The sequence below is a fragment of the Rutidosis leptorrhynchoides genome, chromosome 8 (genome assembly GCF_046630445.1).
Source record: "Rutidosis leptorrhynchoides isolate AG116_Rl617_1_P2 chromosome 8, CSIRO_AGI_Rlap_v1, whole genome shotgun sequence".
In the NCBI taxonomy this organism is placed as follows: Eukaryota; Viridiplantae; Streptophyta; class Magnoliopsida; order Asterales; family Asteraceae; genus Rutidosis; species Rutidosis leptorrhynchoides.
This window is the reverse complement of record NC_092340.1, coordinates 113,195,702-113,214,896: the sequence shown is the minus strand read 5'-3', so window position 1 is coordinate 113,214,896 and position 19,195 is coordinate 113,195,702. Positions and strand designations below refer to the sequence as shown.

The window sequence follows — 19,195 nt, the reverse complement described above, 5'->3', positions numbered from 1 at the left end:
CGTCGCATATAGAGTGTGTAGATTGGACTTTGACCTCCTGGTAACACGCCACGTCAAGCAGCATTTTGACGGGGTGTTACAGCATGCGTGTGTGACATATGATTGCGAAGGTGGTTAAGTCTTCTCTGAGTGCCGAAAACTTGCCTTTAAAAAATGTACATTATGTAATTAAAGACACCAAATATTCTCAAAAAATTTCAAAATAATCAATAAAACATAGTTTTAAATACCTTAAAATTCATTTAAGACCATTCTTATTCATAACATATGTCATAGAATTAACAGTGTGTCACATCACTACCACCTCAACATTTCATTCTCATCAGCAATTCATCACTTTTTACTAGTATCCATGACATACCCCTGTATCATCAAATGGATCAACATAAATTGATTACTCAATACATTGTACCACTCTTAATACATAATGTATAACATAATATGCGTGAATTTCATTTGGTGCATCACTCTGTTCACTTTAGCTTTCACAAGCAGCTTACTAATAGTGGTGTCAATTTCAAGCATCGACATTTTCGCTAGAATTGGCAAACCACCAGTAACATGTGACCTTTTAGAAATATCACATTAGATAGTTTTCAAAGTCAAAAGAGTGGAAAGCAAACTAACGTTTATATGTATTGTTCTTTATCCAAATATTGTTTTTTACAGTACTGGTTATATATATTGTTTGATACTACTTTAATGTGACATGCTGCTTTAATGTGAGATGTTGCCCCCATTTGGATAAGTCGCGGGAGTTCTGGTTCGTCAGATGCGGCTTCTCGTTATTCTTCGAAAGAAGCCTGAACTTCGGTTGTCGATTATGTGCTTGCTACAAAACTTACTATGGAGGAGTTAAGAGAGGAAGCAAAGATACGTAAGATGTTTGACGGTTTATGACTACTATCTCTTCCGGTTGCTCAAGATATTCCTCCAAAACACTATGATTTGGTCATGAAATCTTGAAACAAGATCACTAAGAAATACTCCAATGCATTTGACTCGGACGATGATGAATAGTTCTATCTATTTTAATTTGTAGTTTTTTAATTATGTCTTTTTATTAACGTATTAATGGTTTAATTTACTTTGACGTTTGAAGTTTATGTAATGTGTGTTTTTTATTAATGAAATATTTTATTTAAACAGGTTTAGATTTTGTACTTTTTTTTTAACAATTATATATATATATATATATATATATATATATATATATATATATATATATATATATATATATATATATATATATATATATATATATATATCTGTGTGTGTGTGTACTCTATATAATAATAATAATAATAATAATAATAAATAATAAGTATGATAATAAAATAATAAAAGTTGGGCAAGTGTGGTTGCGAAGACATATGTCATGAATACTAATTTAGTGTGATGGATTAATGATAGAAAGTGTTGAGTGAACACAGTGTGATTGTAAAGACATATGTTATGAATAATAGTTGTCTTATATTTAATAAATACACTATGTATATGTGTATGTTTTCTGCTTCACTCCTTATATATATCAGGCCTAACCCTTCTCAAGTTACCATATGATTGATGATTGTATTTATAAGCATTCATGATTTCGCCAAAACTATTAACATCTATTTCAACCTTATAACATCTAATGAAAAATTTAGAAATAGTACTAATAACTATAACAAATTGGAGTAACTAAAAACACACTCAACCCTAAAGATACCATTATGTTCAATATCAAACCGCTCTACAAACATCGAAACAACAAAACTATACACACAAGATGATTCACACAATCACACGAAAACAAAATATCTTTGCAGCAACGCACGGACCCGCTCACCCGCATCGTCCCGCATTGGTAATACATAAGATCCAACAACTAGATCAATTTTAGATTTTCATCTTGGCCCAATTCATGAAGTTACGAAATCATACAAATCATAAATGATCTATTTTTATCATATTTCATATTTTACGAAATATACCATAAGCTAGATCAGATTAGATTTAATCAAACTAACTTGGATCGAAAATAAATATAGAGTAGATTTCCTTTGTTTTCTTGAGAGTGACATTTTGTTAATAACCCTCGAATTTCATATTACATAATAGGTACCCACGAAATAATCGTTCAAAAATAGCCTAGTAATTGTTGCATTAAATTAAAATAGATAGAAATCCAAATATCAAAATGGGTACAACTGAACCATGAGGGTGGTGGTGGGATGGTAAGACCCTGACCTTTCAATGTGGAGGTCAAGGGTTCGATTCCTTGCACCCACAAAGTTATTCTCCATCATGGCCACGGAGGTTCGCCTGCAATGACTCTGGGCTGCTCGCAAAGCGGGTAGTTGCCCTGGGATTAGTCAGTTAAAAAAAATGTTGGATACCCAGGTTAACAAAAAAAAAAATGAGTACAACTGATACACACATCAAAATGCTTATTTAAGAATGTAGAACCTACCGTCTAGCAAATAAACTAGCCCTATTAAACGTATACAAACAATATAATCAAACCATAACGAACATACAAACTAAAATTAAAACAAGAACAACTTTGTCTACTATGCTTCGAAACGCAAACGATGGACACCCGAAGGAATAAACCAAAGCCAACCACATCTGCAAAATACCTAACAGTCAGGATTCGAAAACCTACAAAACATAAATCCGGAAATAATTCTGTGACCTAGGCTTCATTCACATCCATCTCGACTGAAAGGGACAAAAGTTCAAGTCGCAATGTACAAACGACTAAATATCCAACCCGCAAAATAAGGAAAACCGAGCTAACAAAGATGAGATAAGGATGACCCCGTAAAAGAAAATTGATTATTTCCATAATTTCTTCTTTTAATCTAAAAATATATATAAATACTTTCTTTTTAATATATAAATAATGGATTCGAAGATTAACAATAAGTATTGAGTTGTAGCTCAGCTAGTAGTGGAATGCAATATTATCCCTAGCCTGAAATATTCACACAGGTCGCCTTTCGCTTGGTACGAGGGCAGCGGGGAAGGAGTTTTACCGGCCATGCTCTCGGATTGGTCCAAGTTTTCTTCAGGGCAGTAGTTGTGAGCGGGCTATACAATTACGAGAGATGAACGTGTTGTCAAAAATAAATAAGTACTCGTTGCATTTTGATGGTATAGAATATATGGCCGGTCATAAGCGCATACGCACCTCACACGGGCTTAAGTGATGCGGAAAAGAAGAGTTTTTGGGAATTGTTAGATGAGGTAGTGAGGGGGTGCCCAGCTGACCATCGACTGATTATAGGGGGTGATCTGAATGGACACATAGGAGTGGAGGCAGAAGGTTACGAGGGAGCCCATGGGGGCTTTGGGTTTGGCCCTAGAAACGAAGAAGGGCGCTCAATCCTGGAGTTTGCCATTGCCCACGAGATGGTCGTAGCAAGCTCTTTCTTCAAGAAGAGGGATGCTCAGTTAGCTACTTTTCATAGCGGGGGTCGTAGCACCCAGATTGACTTTTTGCTCCTCCGTAAAGGGGAACTTAGGACTTGTAGGGACTGTAAGGTCCTTCCAGCATTGACGTGCTCCTCCCAGCATCGATTGTTGGTCATGGACCTAGTCACTCGGGGAAGAGTTGGTAGGAGGGCCAGGGTTGTGCAACCTAGAGTCCTTTGGAAGAACCTGCATGGAGCGAATGCAGAGACTTTTAGAGCGACTGTTGCTGATAGATTGAGGGTAGAAGGGGATTACGTAGTCCCTACTGATGTAGATCAGATTTGGAACCGCATGGCGTCAGCTATCAGAGATGTGGCAAAAGAGACTTTAGGGTTGGCAATAGGGACATCGAGAGCCCATAAGAGTAGTAGAGAATCGTGGTGGCTTAATGACGATGTCCAAACGAAAGTCGCGTTAAAACAGACGAGGTTTAGGGAGCTCATTACTTTTGGAGAAGGGACACCTGCAGAGAGAACTAGGATAGAAGAAAGATATAAAGAAGCTAAAAGAGAAGCAAAGAAGGCCGTAGCTATTGCTAAAGACAAAGCATATGAAGATTTATATAGGAAACTAAACGCTAAAGAGGGAGCTAATGACATATATAGGATAGCTAAAGCTAGGGAGCGAAGAAGCAGGGACTTGGTTAACGTCAAATTTATCAAGAATGAAGCGGGTCAAACTATAGTGAAAGAAGACCTTATTAGGAATAGATGGGAGGAGTATTTTGCATCCCTCTTCTGTAGGGAAAGACCCGAGCGGAACGGGGAACTCCATGAGGTTCGTGAGTATCAAAACAACTGTTTCTGTACGAGGATTAACCAGGAGGAAGTTAGATCGTCTCTAAGAAAGATGGGGAGAAACAAAGCAGTACGACCAGACCAAATTCCGATTGAGGCATGGAGGTGCCTAGGAGATGAAGGGGTTAGATGGCTGACAAACCTTTTCAACATGACGTTTAGAAGCGCAAAGATGCCTATGGAATGGAGACTTCGTGAGGTTATTCCCATTTACAAGAATAAGGGAGATGCGCAAATATGTAGTAATTATAGAGGCATAAAGTTACTTAGTCATACAATGAAGCTTTGGGAGAGAGTGATTGAGACGAGGCTCCGATGTGAGACAAAGGTTTCAGAGAACCAGTTCAGTTTCATGCCAGGACGTTCGTCGATAGAAGCGATCCACATCGTTAGAAGCCTTATGGAGAAGTATAGGGAAAAACAAAAGAACCTACACATGGCATTCGTAGACTTGGAAAAGGCTTATGACTGTGTCCCGCGTGAGCTGATTTGGAAGACCCTTAATGTTAGGGGTGTCCCAAGTAGATATATAAGGACTATTAGAGATATGTATGAGGGGGCGAAGACTCGTGTACGTACGACGGTAGGAAACACTGAGTTTTTCCCAGTAGAGGTAGGTTTACATCAGGGATCGGCCCTTAGCCTATATCTTTTCGCTTTGATTCTAGACGAACTGACTCAAAGGATACAAGATAACATCCCATGGTGCCTAATATTCGCGGACGATATTGTATTAGTTTCGGATTCCCAGGATGAGCTTAACAGAAGGATAGAGCAATGGAGGAGCGCCCTAGAATCAAATGGCCTACGGATTAGCAGACTTAAGTCGGAGTACCTTAGATGCGATTTCAGGACGAGCGAAGAGGAACAAGAGGATATTGTGGACGTCCGAATTGGGGACCAAATTTTACCTCCACAAGAGTCCTTTAGATATTTAGGCTCGATGCTTCACAAATCGGGAAGGATAGATGAGGACGTGACACATCGTATACGAGTAGGATGGTTGAAGTGGAGGGCAGCGAAAGGGGTGTTGTGCGACAAGAAGGTACCCCTTAAATTGAAAGGGAAATTCTTCAAGGTGGCAATCAGACCGGCCATGTTGTACGGATCGGAGTGTTGGCCAATGACGAAAGCCCAGGAGAGAAGGATGGAGGTGGCAGAAATGAGGATGCTTAGGTGGACGTGTGGTAAGACAATGCTAGATTTGATACCAAATGGAGTTTTTAGGGAGAACTTGAAAGTTGGGAACATAACCAACAAGCTGAGGGAAGGACGACTAAGATGGTTTGGACATGTTTTGAGGCGCCCACTTTTAGCCCCGGTTAGGAGAGTCGAGACCCTTGTTGTTGGGGGCGTAAGGAGAAGGGGTAGACCCAGACGTAGGTTGGAGGATAGATTGAAGCTTGACATGAAGGAGCTCTTATTGACTGAGGACATGACTTCTGATAGGAATTTGTGGAGGAGTAGAATTAGAATAGATGACTAGGCTCTACATTTTGTTTATTTTTTTTTATATATTTATATTATATTTCCTGCCTACTTGCTTGTGTGCCTTATCGTATTGGCTGTACCTGTTTTACGGTTATATTATATATCTATACTTATTGTAGCATTTTCAGAGGATTTATTGCACTATATGGTTACATGTTTGTATTACATTATATAGCAATTAATTTATACATACTTACATATCACATGCTTTTATGCTATCATTGTATGCTTATTTGTCTATGTTTACATTGTATACCATCTATTTTATACTGCATAGTATACCTACATGCTTCTTACCAACATGTTTCCGTATACTTATTGTACTTACATGACTGGTTATACTTGCATATTTGACACGCACATATTTTAATTATATGTTATATGTTATATTACATTATTTTGTTACATGCTTTATTTACCTATACATATCGTATTGATATATACTTTATTCATGGTAAAGTTTCTTTTTTATCTACTTTACTTGTATACTTTTACTGCACATATCGGAATTCATGGTTCTTTATGGTCGGAGGTCCCTAGGAAGCAGCCTCTCTGCTCTACAGAATAGGGAGGGACGACTTCCTCTACCTGGGGACCGATAGGTATCCGTGGATGGAGGAATGACTTCCCTTTTACTTTAGGGTAGAGGAAAGGACTGTCTACATCTAACCTTCCCATACTCCACTCTAGTGGAATTGGGTATTCTTGTTGTTGTTGTTGTTGTTGTTGAATATATGGGAATTGGGGGTAAAAGAACAGCTAAGAGCCAAGACCAACCGTTTAATCGTGGGAACATTCCTGATCAAAAGCCTTGGCCTTTTGCGGTAACACAGTGTTGCTTTAGTGGCTGGCAAACATGATCACTCTTTTTCATCTTTTCTTTTTCTTTTTTTCTTCATTAATTATTTTTCTTGCTTTTTAGCTAGCTACCCCTAATTTGTGCGATCCCCATTTTCACACTTTTTATTCAGCCTTTAACAGACATACAAACGTAATCTCATTTTTTTCTTTCCAGCTTTATTTTGATCTCATTGAAAACCAGCATCAAAAGTTTCAAGATTATTAACAGGTTTGTGGGGTTATCTTGTACCTCAGTATTCTCTTATTTCCTTTTTCATTATCCTAAAAAGATTCTTGCTTTACTGTTATGTTCTTTATTTTCTGCAACGCTTCCATTTAACTGTTTGATTCTATGTTTCTCTGCTACATTTTTGTTTGATTCTTCTTGGTATAGAGAATCTTGAAATGGGGTGTGTTCTTTTTTGTATTTAATTCAACTCATCAAATGGGGTTTTCAGATAACTGAGGTTTGATGTATATTTAAGTCATATATGTATGTATTAGTATCTATATTTGATTAAAGATACGATTTTTAATGTTAAACAGCTTAAAAATTTAATCTTTTTTATTGGGTATTAAACATTTAATGGAATGGGGTTTAGGGTTTGTTATGTTATGTTATGTGCTCAATCATCTTGAATGAATGTATTAATTTTCTTTAAAGTTTTACTCAATATTTGAAACAATTTTATTGGTTATAAAATGCAAGTCTACATTTTACATATGTGCTGATGACGTCAATTAAATTAAATGTATGCTTATGTTGATGTCTACTGCAACAGTGGTCCATTTGAACTCATACCAACATCATTTTTGGCTTCTTTTGCAGGTCCTAATTCATTGGTAAAATAAAGATTTGTGTGGGTGAATGTGGATTGCTGGTTTTTAGATCTTGATATTTGGTTTCAACTTGTTCATTTCTAGAAATCTTGAAACTCCCTATGCAATTGCTGCCCCATTTTATAACCCCCATAATCTAGTAATATTACAAATTAAATACACCAGTTTTACTATATTTTGGGGTTACTTGAATCAGTTTTTTCGATCGAACGATCTGGGATATTGGACTCGTTCAGAATGAAGTTTATGAAACTTGGCTCAAAGCCTGATTTGTTTCAATCCAGTGGCGAAGATACACGGTCAGTTCGAAAAGTCCTCTCTTGTTTTACATAAATTTAATATTCGACTTTATCTGTTTAGCACCTGTTCTATAGTTTCTTGAATCAGTTAACTTCAAAAGTTCTAAAATTCGAAATCTTAATTATATCAAAATTTATTATCTCAACTTACTAAATTTTATTTATGTTTAGGTATGTAGCAGCCGAGCTCGCTACTGACATAATTGTAAATGTTGGTAACATCAAGTTTTATTTGCACAAGGTAGGGTGAATAGCATAGCATAATATTATACAATGTACTTAAATCTATATGAAAACAATGGTACTGTACTAATACTACAACACCTTGTATACAGTTTCCCCTTTTGTCGAAAAGTGCTCGTTTGCAGAAACTGGTCGCGGTTTTGAGTGATCAAAACACGAACGAACTTGACATCCATGATATACCCGGTGGGCCCGGAGCATTTGAGATATGTGCGAAGTTTTGTTACGGTATGACGGTCACACTCAACCCGTACAACGTCGTTGCGGCTCGATGTGCTGCAGAGTATCTAGAAATGAACGAAAATGTAGATAAAGGAAACCTCGTGTACAAAACCGAAGTCTTTTTAGATACAAGCATATTCCGAACGTGGAAAGATTCGATAATTGTTTTTCAAACAACCGAATCTTTTCTTCCTTGGTCGACCGATCTGAAAATTGTCGCCCGTTGTTTAGATTCGATAGCTTCGAAAGCTACCATGGATCCGTCTAAAGTCGAATGGTCGTATACTTATAATAGAAAGAAGCTACCTAACGAAAATGGAAACGAGTCGCCGCTTTATAACGGTATCAGGAAACAACTTATGGTTCCGAAAGATTGGTGGGTTGAAGATTTGTGTGATCTTTCGGTTGACTTGTATAAAAAAGTCATGATTGCGATTCGGGCGACTAAAAAAGTAAGTGTTAGCGTTATCGACGAATCTTTAAAAGCTTACATGGATAGGAGGTTGAAGAAAGGTGGGAAAACATGTGGGGATGATGTAAAAATTCAATCTTTAATCGAAATGATTATGTTTTTGCTACCTAAAGAACGAAATAGTGTTTCTTGTGATTTGTTGATTCAATTGCTGCACGGATTTGTGAGTCTTGGTGACGCAATACGAATAAAGGAATTGGTGAGACAAATTGGTGAGCAGTTGCAAAATGCATCGGTTGCTGATCTTGTTAATCTTGATGTCGATTTGGTTCAAGAACTCGTTAAGAACTTCATGATGCAGGATCAGATTGCTGACCATGGTGATGAACATGAGTTTCTAGAAGTCAAATTTGTTGACTCTGCAGATAAAGTCAAAGTGGCTAAACTTGTCGATTGCTACCTTGCTGAAATTGCGAAGAACCCTGATTTGCCATTGTCAAAGTTCGTTGATCTTGCAGATACGGTTTCAAGTCTTTCTCGACCTTCACATGATGGAATTTATCGTGCGATCGACATGTTCCTTAAGGTAAACTTAAACATTAATGTAAATCACACAACCAACATTGTATTTGACATGTGATTAGATGTACCCATTTTGACCCCCTTCACTTGTAAATAGACTGATTTGGTTGATACCCATTTTGACCCCCTTCGCTTGTAAATAGACTGATTTGGTTGTGTTTTATCTCAATTTGGTCAAATGGTTTAATAATTTCCCAAAGTCTATCTTAAAGCATACAACCTAGTAAATTGTTTGTTTTCAAAAGTTTTTCATTTTGTTTTAGTCATCATTAACCGTGTAATATAATATGACCCATTTTAAGCGACCCGTTTTGACACTTGCAGGAACACCCAGGGATCAGCAAGGTTGATAGAAAAAGAGTTTGCAGATTAATGGATTGTAGGAAGTTATCAGCCGACGCGTGCATGCACGCCATTCAAAACGAAAGACTCCCGTTACGTATCGTAGTACAGATCCTTTTCTTTGAGCAGATACGAGCGACCACAACTGGCGGCGGACTGCCGCCAGTCGGGTCCCACGGAAGCTCAAGGTCAAGATCCACCACAACAAATACAGAAGAATGGGATTCTTCAGCACCAACAAGTGAAGAACTCAAGACACTAAAAGGGGAATTAGCTTCTTTAAGAATAAAAGATGGTGCGAATAGTAATAATCAAAAGGCGAAAGGGATGGTTATGTCATCGAGAATATTATCTAAGTTGTTTTCGAGCAAAGAAAAAGATAGTGATAATGAGAGTTCGGATACGTCTGAAAGTCCTTGTTCAACGAGTGCACGAGAAACAAAGTCGACTACACCTTCGAGGAGTAGGCGACATTCGACATCATAGTGTGTGTAAATGGTGAGAACAATGTGTTGTAGGTTTGTAGGATGCTAGAAATTAGCAGCCGAATTAGTGAGGTAGGGTTATAATGAAGTAGAGCATGTTTTTGTTTTTAAAAAAAATGGAGAAGCACAAGTTTTTTCATCTCATGAATGCGACGTCTGTATAACTGATCTTATCTTAATGAATTATGTGTTCAAATGTTTAATGTGATATCTAGTTGTGAAATGTTAAGTTTTGTGAAACTCCTAAAATAGATCAAAATGGCAACCCAACAATCGGAGCGGTTGTGTGAATTTTTACAAATATAAATGGCTCTAGTGAAATGACCCGTGAAATCACGGGTTTGTTTTAATGAAATAGTTTAATGATATGTTTTAGGTATTAAGTGAACGTAAATGTTAAAGTCATTTAATTTAATGACCCGTGGAATCACGGATTCGTACTAAGAAACTTGTCATTGTTTTTACAAACATATTGACATACTTAACTTGGTCAGAATAAATGAACGTAAATATATTGACCCGTGGAACCACAGTTGTTATTTTCCTTGTCATAAAAGTCTACATTATAACAATTTATTCAGACGTGTATTTTGTATACATATGTAACGTAATTAATCCCGTCAAAAAACTCATAGTTATATAATAATAATATAATAATAATAAATTTTGCTCTAAAATTGAGTATTTATATTTTTAATAATAATTATTAGTTATAACCTTTATTTAAAAAAAAATTAAAATTACAATTATTATATGAAAGAAAAATAATACGGAATAATTATTTAGTTGTTATTATGAAAAGAAAAAAATAATTTACTAAAAAGTAGAAGATAAATAATTACTATTTTTTTATTAATTTATTTTAATTAGTGTTTATGACATCATCTAGATGTCTTCTAATATTTTCTTTTTTATTTTGATTTATTTTTATAAAGAATAATTTTTTTTATGACATCATAAGGTTAGAGATTTAATATTAACTATAGATAGATTTGCCGTTCCACAAAAAATGCCTAATTAAATTTCTTAAGAATTAAGAGATCAAATTTTGGAAATTCCCGGATTTGATTTTCATTTCGATTTATGATTAAACGTAGAAGCAAAAAAAAAAAACCCACGTCCCCTTCAATGGTCGATTTCAACCCACACAATAAAGGTTGTAAGGTTGTTATTTGATGTCAACAAGTATTTCAACGGAAGCATGGCAAAGAAAAGAGTTTTTCTTATTACAACGGGTTGTTTCAGAATCACCCAGAGAGGAATTATACACCTTCGTGATCATATTTCACACACACACACGCTTCTAGGATATCAATCCATACGGGCATGTATCTGTTGGGTTTTTTTATTTAGTTTCCATTTATGTGGAAGTTTTAGCCCAATGTTCCAAGCCCAACAAAATTAGGCCCAATGGTTGTTTGACTTGGTCAACCATCAGAGGCATCCTTTAATTCAAAACAAGTGTAGCTTCATACGTAAGAGAGGGCAGAAAGATAGATCAAGAAAAAGAGTGAAACCCCATTTCCGTCTACAGTGACAGCAGGCCAGTAAATCGACGATCCCCGGAGATCCGACCGTTGAATCTTCTCAATTTTTGGGCTGTGCCTTCCTGACATCAGTGCCAACATTTTCAACTGTTGAATTCGTCTAAAAAGGTCTGTAGGTCGTGATTTTGCTACTGGAACAGAGAGCAGATTATTGGGTGATTCATTCATCTTTTATCTTTAATTGTTTCATATACTTGTTGATTATTGTTGTTCAAGAGTATGATGATGTTGTATGAAATGTCCCGTTCTTAATGATTAAAAACGTTCCATATTAATTGATTTCGTTGCGAGGTTTTGACCTCTATATGAGACGTTTTTCAAAGACTGCATTCATTTTAAAACAAACCATAACCTTTATTTCATCAATAAAGGTTTAAAAAGCTTTACGTAGATTATCAAATAATGATAATCTAAAATATCCTGTTTACACACGACCATTACATAATGGTTTACAATACAAATATGTTACAACGAAATAAGTTTCTTGAATGCAGTTTTTACACAATATCATACAAGCATGGACTCCAAATCTCGTCCTTATTTAAGTATGCGACAGCGGAAGCTCTTAATAATCACCTGAGAATAAACATGCTTAAAACGTCAACAAAAATGTTGGTGAGTTATAGGTTTAACCTATATATTATCAAATCATAATAATAGACCACAAGATTTCATATTTCAATACACATCCCATACATAGAGATAAAAATCATTCGTATGGTGAACACCTGGTAACCGACATTAACAATATGCATATTTAAGAATATCCCCATCATTCTGGGACACCCTTCGGATATGATATAAATTTCGAAGTACTAAAGCATCCGGTACTTTGAATGGGGTTTGTTAGGCCCAATAGATCAATCTTTAGGATTCGCATCAATTAGGGTGTCTGTTCCCTAATTCTTAGATTACCAGACTTAATAAAAAGGGGCATATTCGATTTCGATAATTCAACCATAGAATGTAGTTTCACGTACTTGTGTCTATTTTGTAAATCATTTATAAAACCTGCATGTATTCTCATTCCAAAAATATTAGATTTTAAAAGTGGGACTATAACTCACTTTCATAGATTTTTACTTCGTCGGAAAGTAAGACTTGGCCACTGGTCGATTCACGAACCTATAACAAATATGTACATATATATCAAAGTATGTTCAAAATATATTTACAACACTTTTAATATATTTTGATGTTTTAAGTTTATTAAGTCAGCTGTCCTCGTTAGTAACCTACAACTAGTTGTCCACAGTTAGATGTACAGAAATAAATCGATAAATATTATCTTGAATCAATCCACGGCCCAGTGTATACGTATCTCAGTATTGATCACAACTCAAACTATATATATTTTGGAATCAACCTCAACCCTGTATAGCTAACTCCAACATTCACATATAGAGTGTCTATGGTTGTTCCGAAATATATATAGATGTGTCGACATGATAGGTCGAAACATTGTATACGTGTTTATGGTACTTCAAGATTACATAATATACAATACAAGTTGATTAAGTTATGGTTGGAATAGATTTGTTACCAATTTTCACGTAGCTAAAATGAGAAAAATTATCCAATCTTGTTTTACCCATAACTTCTTCAATTTAAATCCGTTTTGAGTGAATCAAATTGCTATGGTTTCATATTGAACTCTATTTTATGAATCTAAACAGAAAAATTATAGGTTTATAGTCAGAAAAATAAGTTACAAGTCGTTTTTGTAAAGGTAGTCATTTTCAGTCGAAAGAACGACGTCTAGATGACCATTTTAGAAAACATACTTCCACTTTGAGTTTAACCATAATTTTTGGATATAGTTTCATGTTCATAATAAAAATCATTTTCCCAGAATAACAACTTTTAAATCAAAGTTTATCATAGTTTTTAATTAACTAACCCAAAACAGCCCGCGGTGTTACTACGACGGCGTAAATCCGGTTTTACGGTGTTTTTCGTGTTTCCAGGTTTTAAATCATTAAGTTAGCATATCATATAGATATAGAACATGTATTTAGTTGATTTTAAAAGTCAAGTTAGAAGGATTAACTTTTATTTGCGAACAAGTTTAGAATTAACTAAACTATGTTCTAGTGATTACAAGTTTAAACCTTCGAATAAGATAGCTTTATATGTATGAATCGAATGATGTTATGAACATCATTACTACCTCAAGTTCCTTGGATAAACCTACTGGAAATGAGAAAAATAGATCTAGCTTCAAAGGATCCTTGGATGGCTTGAAAGTTCTTGAAGCAGAATCATGACACGAAAATAATTTCAAGTAAGATTTTCACTCGAAATAAGATTGTTATAGTTATAGAAATTGAATTAAAGTTTGAATATGATTATTACCTTGTATTAGAAATATAACCTACTGTAAGTAACAAAGGTTTCTTGATCTTGGATGATTACTTGGAATGGATTTAGAAAACTTGGAAGTAAACTTGCAATCTTGGAAGTATTCTTGATTTTATGAAACTAGAACTTTTGGAATTTATGAACAACACTTAGAACTTGAAGATAGAACTTGAGAGAGATCAATTAGATGAATAAAATTTAAGAATGAAAGTGTTTGTAGGTGTTTTTGGTCGTTGGTGTATGGATTAGATATAAAGGATATGTAATTTTGTTTTCATGTAAATAAGTCATGAATGATTACTCATATTTGTGTAATTGTATGAGATATTTCATGCTAGTTGCCAAATGATGGTTCCCACATGTGTTAGGTGACTCACATGGGCTGCTAAGAGCTGATCATTGGAGTGTATATACCAATAGTACATACATCTAAAAGCTGTGTATTGTACGAGTACGAATACGGGTGCATACGAGTAGAATTGTTGATGAAACTGAACGAGGATGTAATTGTAAGCATTTTTGTTAAGTAGAAGTATTTTGATAAGTGTCTTTAAGTCTTTCAAAAGTGTATGAATACATATTAAAACACTACATGTATATACATTTTAACTGAGTCGTTAAGTCATCGTTAGTCGTTACATGTAAGTGTTGTTTTGAGACCTTTAGGTTAACGATCTTGTTAAATGTTGTTAACCCAAAGTTTATAATATCAAATGAGATTTTAAATTATTATATTATCATGATATTATGATATATTAATATATCTTAATATGATATATACATTTAAATGCCGTTACAACGATAATCGTTACATATATGTCTCGTTTTGAAATCCTTAAGTTAGTAGTCTTGTTTTTACTTATGTAGTTCATTGTTAATACACTTAATGATATATTTAATTATCATATTATCATGTTATATATAATATAACAATGTATTAATATGCTTCATATATATTTAGAAAGACGTGGTTATAACGATAATCGTTATATGTATCGTTTCGAGTTTCATACGTCAATAGTCTCATTTTTAAGTAAATAACTTATTGTTACTATTTTTAATGAGATACTTGATGATCATTATATCAAGTTAAACATATATATTTATTCATTTATGTATCATCAGGTCATATACAACTTATAGCGTTCGTGAATCATTGGTCAAACTGGGTAATCAGACGTTTACAAAATTTCCGTTTCAATTAACCAAGTCTTAACAAGTTTGATTGCTTAACATGTTGGAAACATTTAATCATGTAAATATAGTTTTCATTAAACATATAATCATAGAAAGGTTCGAAAAAGTTCGGGTCACTACAGTACCTACCCGTTAAATAAATTTCGTCCCGAAATTTTAAGCGATTGGAGGTGTTGGCTCATCTTCTGGAAATAAGTGCGGGTACTTCTTCTTCATCAGATCTTCTCATTCCCAAGTGAACTCGGGTCCTCTACGAGCATTCTATCGAACCTTTACAATTGGTATCATGTTTTGCTTAAGTCTTTTAACCTCACGATCCATTATTTCGACGGGTTCTTTGATGAATTGAAGTTTTTCGTTGATTTGGATTTCATCTAATTGAATAGTGAGATCTTCTTTAGCAAAACATTTCTTCAAATTCGAGACGTGGAAAGTGTTATGTACAGCCGCGAGTTGTTGAGGTAACTCAAGTCGGTAAGCTACTGGCCCGACACGATCAATAATCTTGAATGGTCCAATATACCTTGGATTTAATTTCCCTCGTTTACCAAATCGAACAATGCCTTTCCAAGGTGCAACTTTAAGCATGACCATCTCTCCAATTTCAAATTCTATATCTTTTCTTTTAATGTCAACGTAGCTCTTTTGTCGACTTTGGGCGATTTTCAACCGTTGTTGAATTTGGATGATCTTCTCGGTAGTTTCTTGTATTATCTCCGGACCCGTAATCTGTCTATCCCCCACTTCACTCCAACAAATTGGAGACCTGCACTTTCTACCATAAAGTGCTTCAAACGGCGCCATCTCAATGCTTGAATGGTAGCTGTTGTTGTAGGAAAATTCTGCTAACGGTAGATGTCGATCCCAACTGTTTCCGAAATCAATAACACATGCTCGTAGCATGTCTTAAAGCGTTTGTATCGTCCTTTCGCTCTGCCCGTCAGTTTGTGGATGATAGGCAGTACTCATGTCTAGACGAGTTCCTAATGCTTGCTGTAATGTCTGCCAGAATCTTGAAATAAATCTGCCATCCCTATCAGAGATAATAGAGATTGGTATTCCATGTCTGGAGACGACTTCCTTCAGATACAGTCGTGCTAACTTCTCCATCTTGTCATCTTCTCTTATTGGCAGGAAGTGTGCTGACTTGGTGAGACGATCAACTATTACCCAAATAGTATCATAACCACTTGCAGTCCTTGGCAATTTAGTAATGAAATCCATGGTAATATTTTCCCATTTCCATTCCGGGATTTCAGGTTGTTGTATTAGACCTGATGGTTTCTGATGTTCAGCTTTGACCTTAGAACAAGTCAAACATTCTCCTACATATTTAGCAATATCGGATTTCATACTGGCCACCAAAAATGTTTCTTAAGATCCTTGTACATCTTCCCCGTTCCAGGATGTATTGAGTATCTGGTTTTATGAGCTTCTCTAAGTACCATTTCTCTCATATCTCCAAATTTTGGTACCCAAATTCTTTCAGCCCTATACTGGGTTCCGTCTTCCCTAATATTATGATGCTTCTCTGATCCTTTCGGTATTTCATCCTTTAAATTTCCCTCTTTTAAAACTCCTTGTTGCGCCTCCTTTATTTGAGTAGTAAGGTTAGTGTGAATCATTATATTCATAGATTTTACTCGAATGGGTTCTCTGTCCTTTCTGCTCAAGGCGTCGGCTACCACATTTGCCTTCCCCGGGTGGTAACGAATCTCAAAGTCGTAATCATTCAACAATTCAATCCACCTACGCTGCCTCATATTCAGTTGTTTCTGATTAAATATGTGTTGAAGACTTTTGTGGTCGGTATGTATAATACTTTTGACCCCATATAAGTAGTGCCTCCAAGTCTTTAATGCAAAAACAACCGCGCCTAATTCCAAATCATGCGTCGTATAATTTTGCTCGTGAATCTTCAATTGTCTAGACGCATAAGCAATCACCTTCGTCCGTTGCATTAATACACAACCGAGACCTTGCTTTGATGCGTCACAATAAATCACAAAATCATCATTCCCTTCAGGCAATGACAATATAGGTGCCGTAGTTAGCTTTTTCTTCAATAACTGAAACGCTTTCTCTTGTTCATCCTTCCATTCAAATTTCTTCCCTTTATGCGTTAATGCAGTCAAGGGTTTTGCTATTCTGGAAAAGTCTTGGATGAACCTTCTGTAGTAACCAGCTAGTCCTAAAAATTGACGTATATGCTTCGGAGTTTTTGGGGTTTCCCACTTTTCAACGGTTTCGATCTTTGTCGGGTCCACCTGGATACCTTCTTTGTTCATTATGTGACCGAGGAATTGAACTTCTTCCAACCAAAATGCACACTTTGAAAACTTAGCGTACAGTTTTTCTTTCCTCAATACTTCTAGCACTTTTCTCAAATGTTCTTCGTGCTCTTGATCATTCTTTGAGTAAATAAGTATGTCATCGATGAAAACAATGACAAACTTGTCAAGATATGGCCCACACACTCGGTTCATAAGGTCCATGAACACAGCTGGTGCGTTAGTCAATCCAAACGTCATAACCATAAACTCGTAATGACCATAACGCGTCCTAAAAGCAGTTTTTGGAATATCATCCTCCTTTACTCGCATTTGATGATATCCAGAACGTAAATCGATCTTTGAATAAACAGACGAGCCTTGTAGTTGATCAAATAAGTCGTCGATTCTCGGTAGTGGGTAGTGGTTCTTGATGGTAAGTTTGTTCAACTCTCGGTAGTCGATACACAACCTGAATGTACCATCTTTCTTCTTGACAAACAAAACAGGAGCTCCCCACGGTGATGTGCTTGGTCGAATGAAACCACGCTCTAAAAGTTCTTGTAATTGGCTTTGCAGTTCTTTCATCTCGCTGGGTGCGAGTCTGTAAGGATCACGAGCTATTGGTGCAGCTCCTGGTACAAGATGTATTTGAAATTCAACGGATCGATGTGGGGGTAATCCCGGTAATTCTTTCGGAAATACATCGGGAAATTCTTTTACGACAAAAACATCATTGATGCTCTTTTCTTCAGTTTGTACTTTCTCGACATGTGCTAGAACAGCATAGCAACCTTTTCTTATTAGTTTTTGTGCCTTCAAATTACTAATAAGATGTAGCTTCGTGTTGCCCTTTTCTCCGTACACCATTAAGGGTTCTCCTTCTTCTCGTACAATGCGAATTGCATTTTTATAACATACGATCTCTGCTTTCACCTTCTTCAGCCAGTCCATGCCAACTATTACATCAAAACTCCCTAACTCTACTGGTATCAAATCAATCTTAAATATTTCGCTACCCAGTTTAATTTCTCAATTCCGGCATATATTATCTGCTGAAATTAATTTACCGTTTGCCAATTCAAGTAAAAATTTACTATCCAACGGCGTCAATGGACAACTTAATTTAGCACAAAAATCTCTACTCATATAGCTTCTATCCGCACCCGAATCAAATAAAACGTAAGCAGATTTATTGTCAATAAGAAACGTACCCGTAACAAGCTCCGGGTCTTCTTGTGCCTCTGCCGAATTAATATTGAAAACTCTTCCGCGGCCTTGTCCATTCGTGTTCTCCTGGTTCGGGCAATTTCTAATAATGTGGCCCGGTTTTCCACATTTATAACAAACTACATTGGCATAACTTGCTCCGACACTACTTGCTCCGCCATTACTCGTTCTGACACCATTTGTTCCTTTCGTTCTGTTAACCCCTGGTCCGTAGACCTCACACTTTGCCGCGCTATGACCATTTCTTTTACACTTGTTGCAAAATTTGGTGCAGAACCCCGAGTGATACTTTTCACACCTTTGGCATAGCTGCTTCTGATTGTTATTGTTGTTGCGGTTATTATTGTTGTTGAGATGATTGTTGTAGTTGCTGTTGTTGTTGTTGTTGTTGTTGTTGGGCCGTTTGTTGTAGTTGCGATTGATGTTGCGATTGTTGGGATAGTTGTTGCGATTATTATTGTAATTACTGTTGTTGTTGTATTGGTGATTCTTATCACCGTTTTCCTCCCACTTTCTTTTGACTTGCTTCACATTGGCCTCTTCAGCCGTCTGTTCTTTAATTCTTTCCTCAATCT

The 19,195-nt window shown here is 35.9% G+C and overlaps 2 protein-coding genes across 4 annotated transcripts; both read left to right on the top strand.

Annotated features, from left to right (window-relative positions):
- Positions 1–2,576: 2,576 nt before the first annotated feature.
- On the top strand, positions 2,577–7,056 carry LOC139863749 (uncharacterized). Its single transcript, XM_071852355.1, has 3 exons — positions 2,577–2,630; positions 3,148–4,383; positions 6,985–7,056. Exons 1-3 carry the CDS (start codon positions 2,577–2,579, stop codon positions 7,054–7,056), a joined length of 1,362 nt encoding a protein of 453 aa, XP_071708456.1.
- On the top strand, positions 6,727–10,078 carry LOC139861610 (phototropic-responsive NPH3 family protein NPY4-like). 3 transcript variants are annotated; one of them, XM_071850047.1, is made up of 5 exons: positions 6,727–6,819; positions 7,627–7,729; positions 7,901–7,970; positions 8,065–9,192; positions 9,513–10,078. In XM_071850047.1, exons 2-5 carry the CDS (start codon positions 7,668–7,670, stop codon positions 10,014–10,016), a joined length of 1,764 nt encoding a protein of 587 aa, XP_071706148.1. In that variant the 5' UTR covers positions 6,727–6,819; positions 7,627–7,667; the 3' UTR covers positions 10,017–10,078. The 3 variants fall into 3 exon arrangements, with proteins under 3 accessions (XP_071706148.1, XP_071706147.1, XP_071706149.1); XM_071850046.1 differs by having other exon boundaries at positions 6,729–6,819; positions 7,420–7,729; XM_071850048.1 differs by lacking the exon at positions 6,727–6,819 and adding an exon at positions 7,040–7,057.
- Positions 10,079–19,195: the final 9,117 nt, after the last annotated feature.

Coding starts and splice junctions, on each gene's coding strand:
- LOC139861610 (XM_071850047.1), top strand. CDS start 7,668: ATGAAGTTTATGAAACTTGGCTCAAAGCCTGATTTGTTTCAATCCAGT. Junction 7,730..7,900: donor TCCAGTGGCGAAGATACACG/GTCAGTTCGAAA, acceptor ATTTATGTTTAG/GTATGTAGCAGCCGAGCTCG. Junction 9,193..9,512: donor CGATCGACATGTTCCTTAAG/GTAAACTTAAAC, acceptor TGACACTTGCAG/GAACACCCAGGGATCAGCAA.
- LOC139863749 (XM_071852355.1), top strand. CDS start 2,577: ATGGACACCCGAAGGAATAAACCAAAGCCAACCACATCTGCAAAATAC. Junction 2,631..3,147: donor CATCTGCAAAATACCTAACA/GTCAGGATTCGA, acceptor TTGATGGTATAG/AATATATGGCCGGTCATAAG. Junction 4,384..6,984: donor GGTGCCTAGGAGATGAAGGG/GTTAGATGGCTG, acceptor TTCTTGGTATAG/AGAATCTTGAAATGGGGTGT.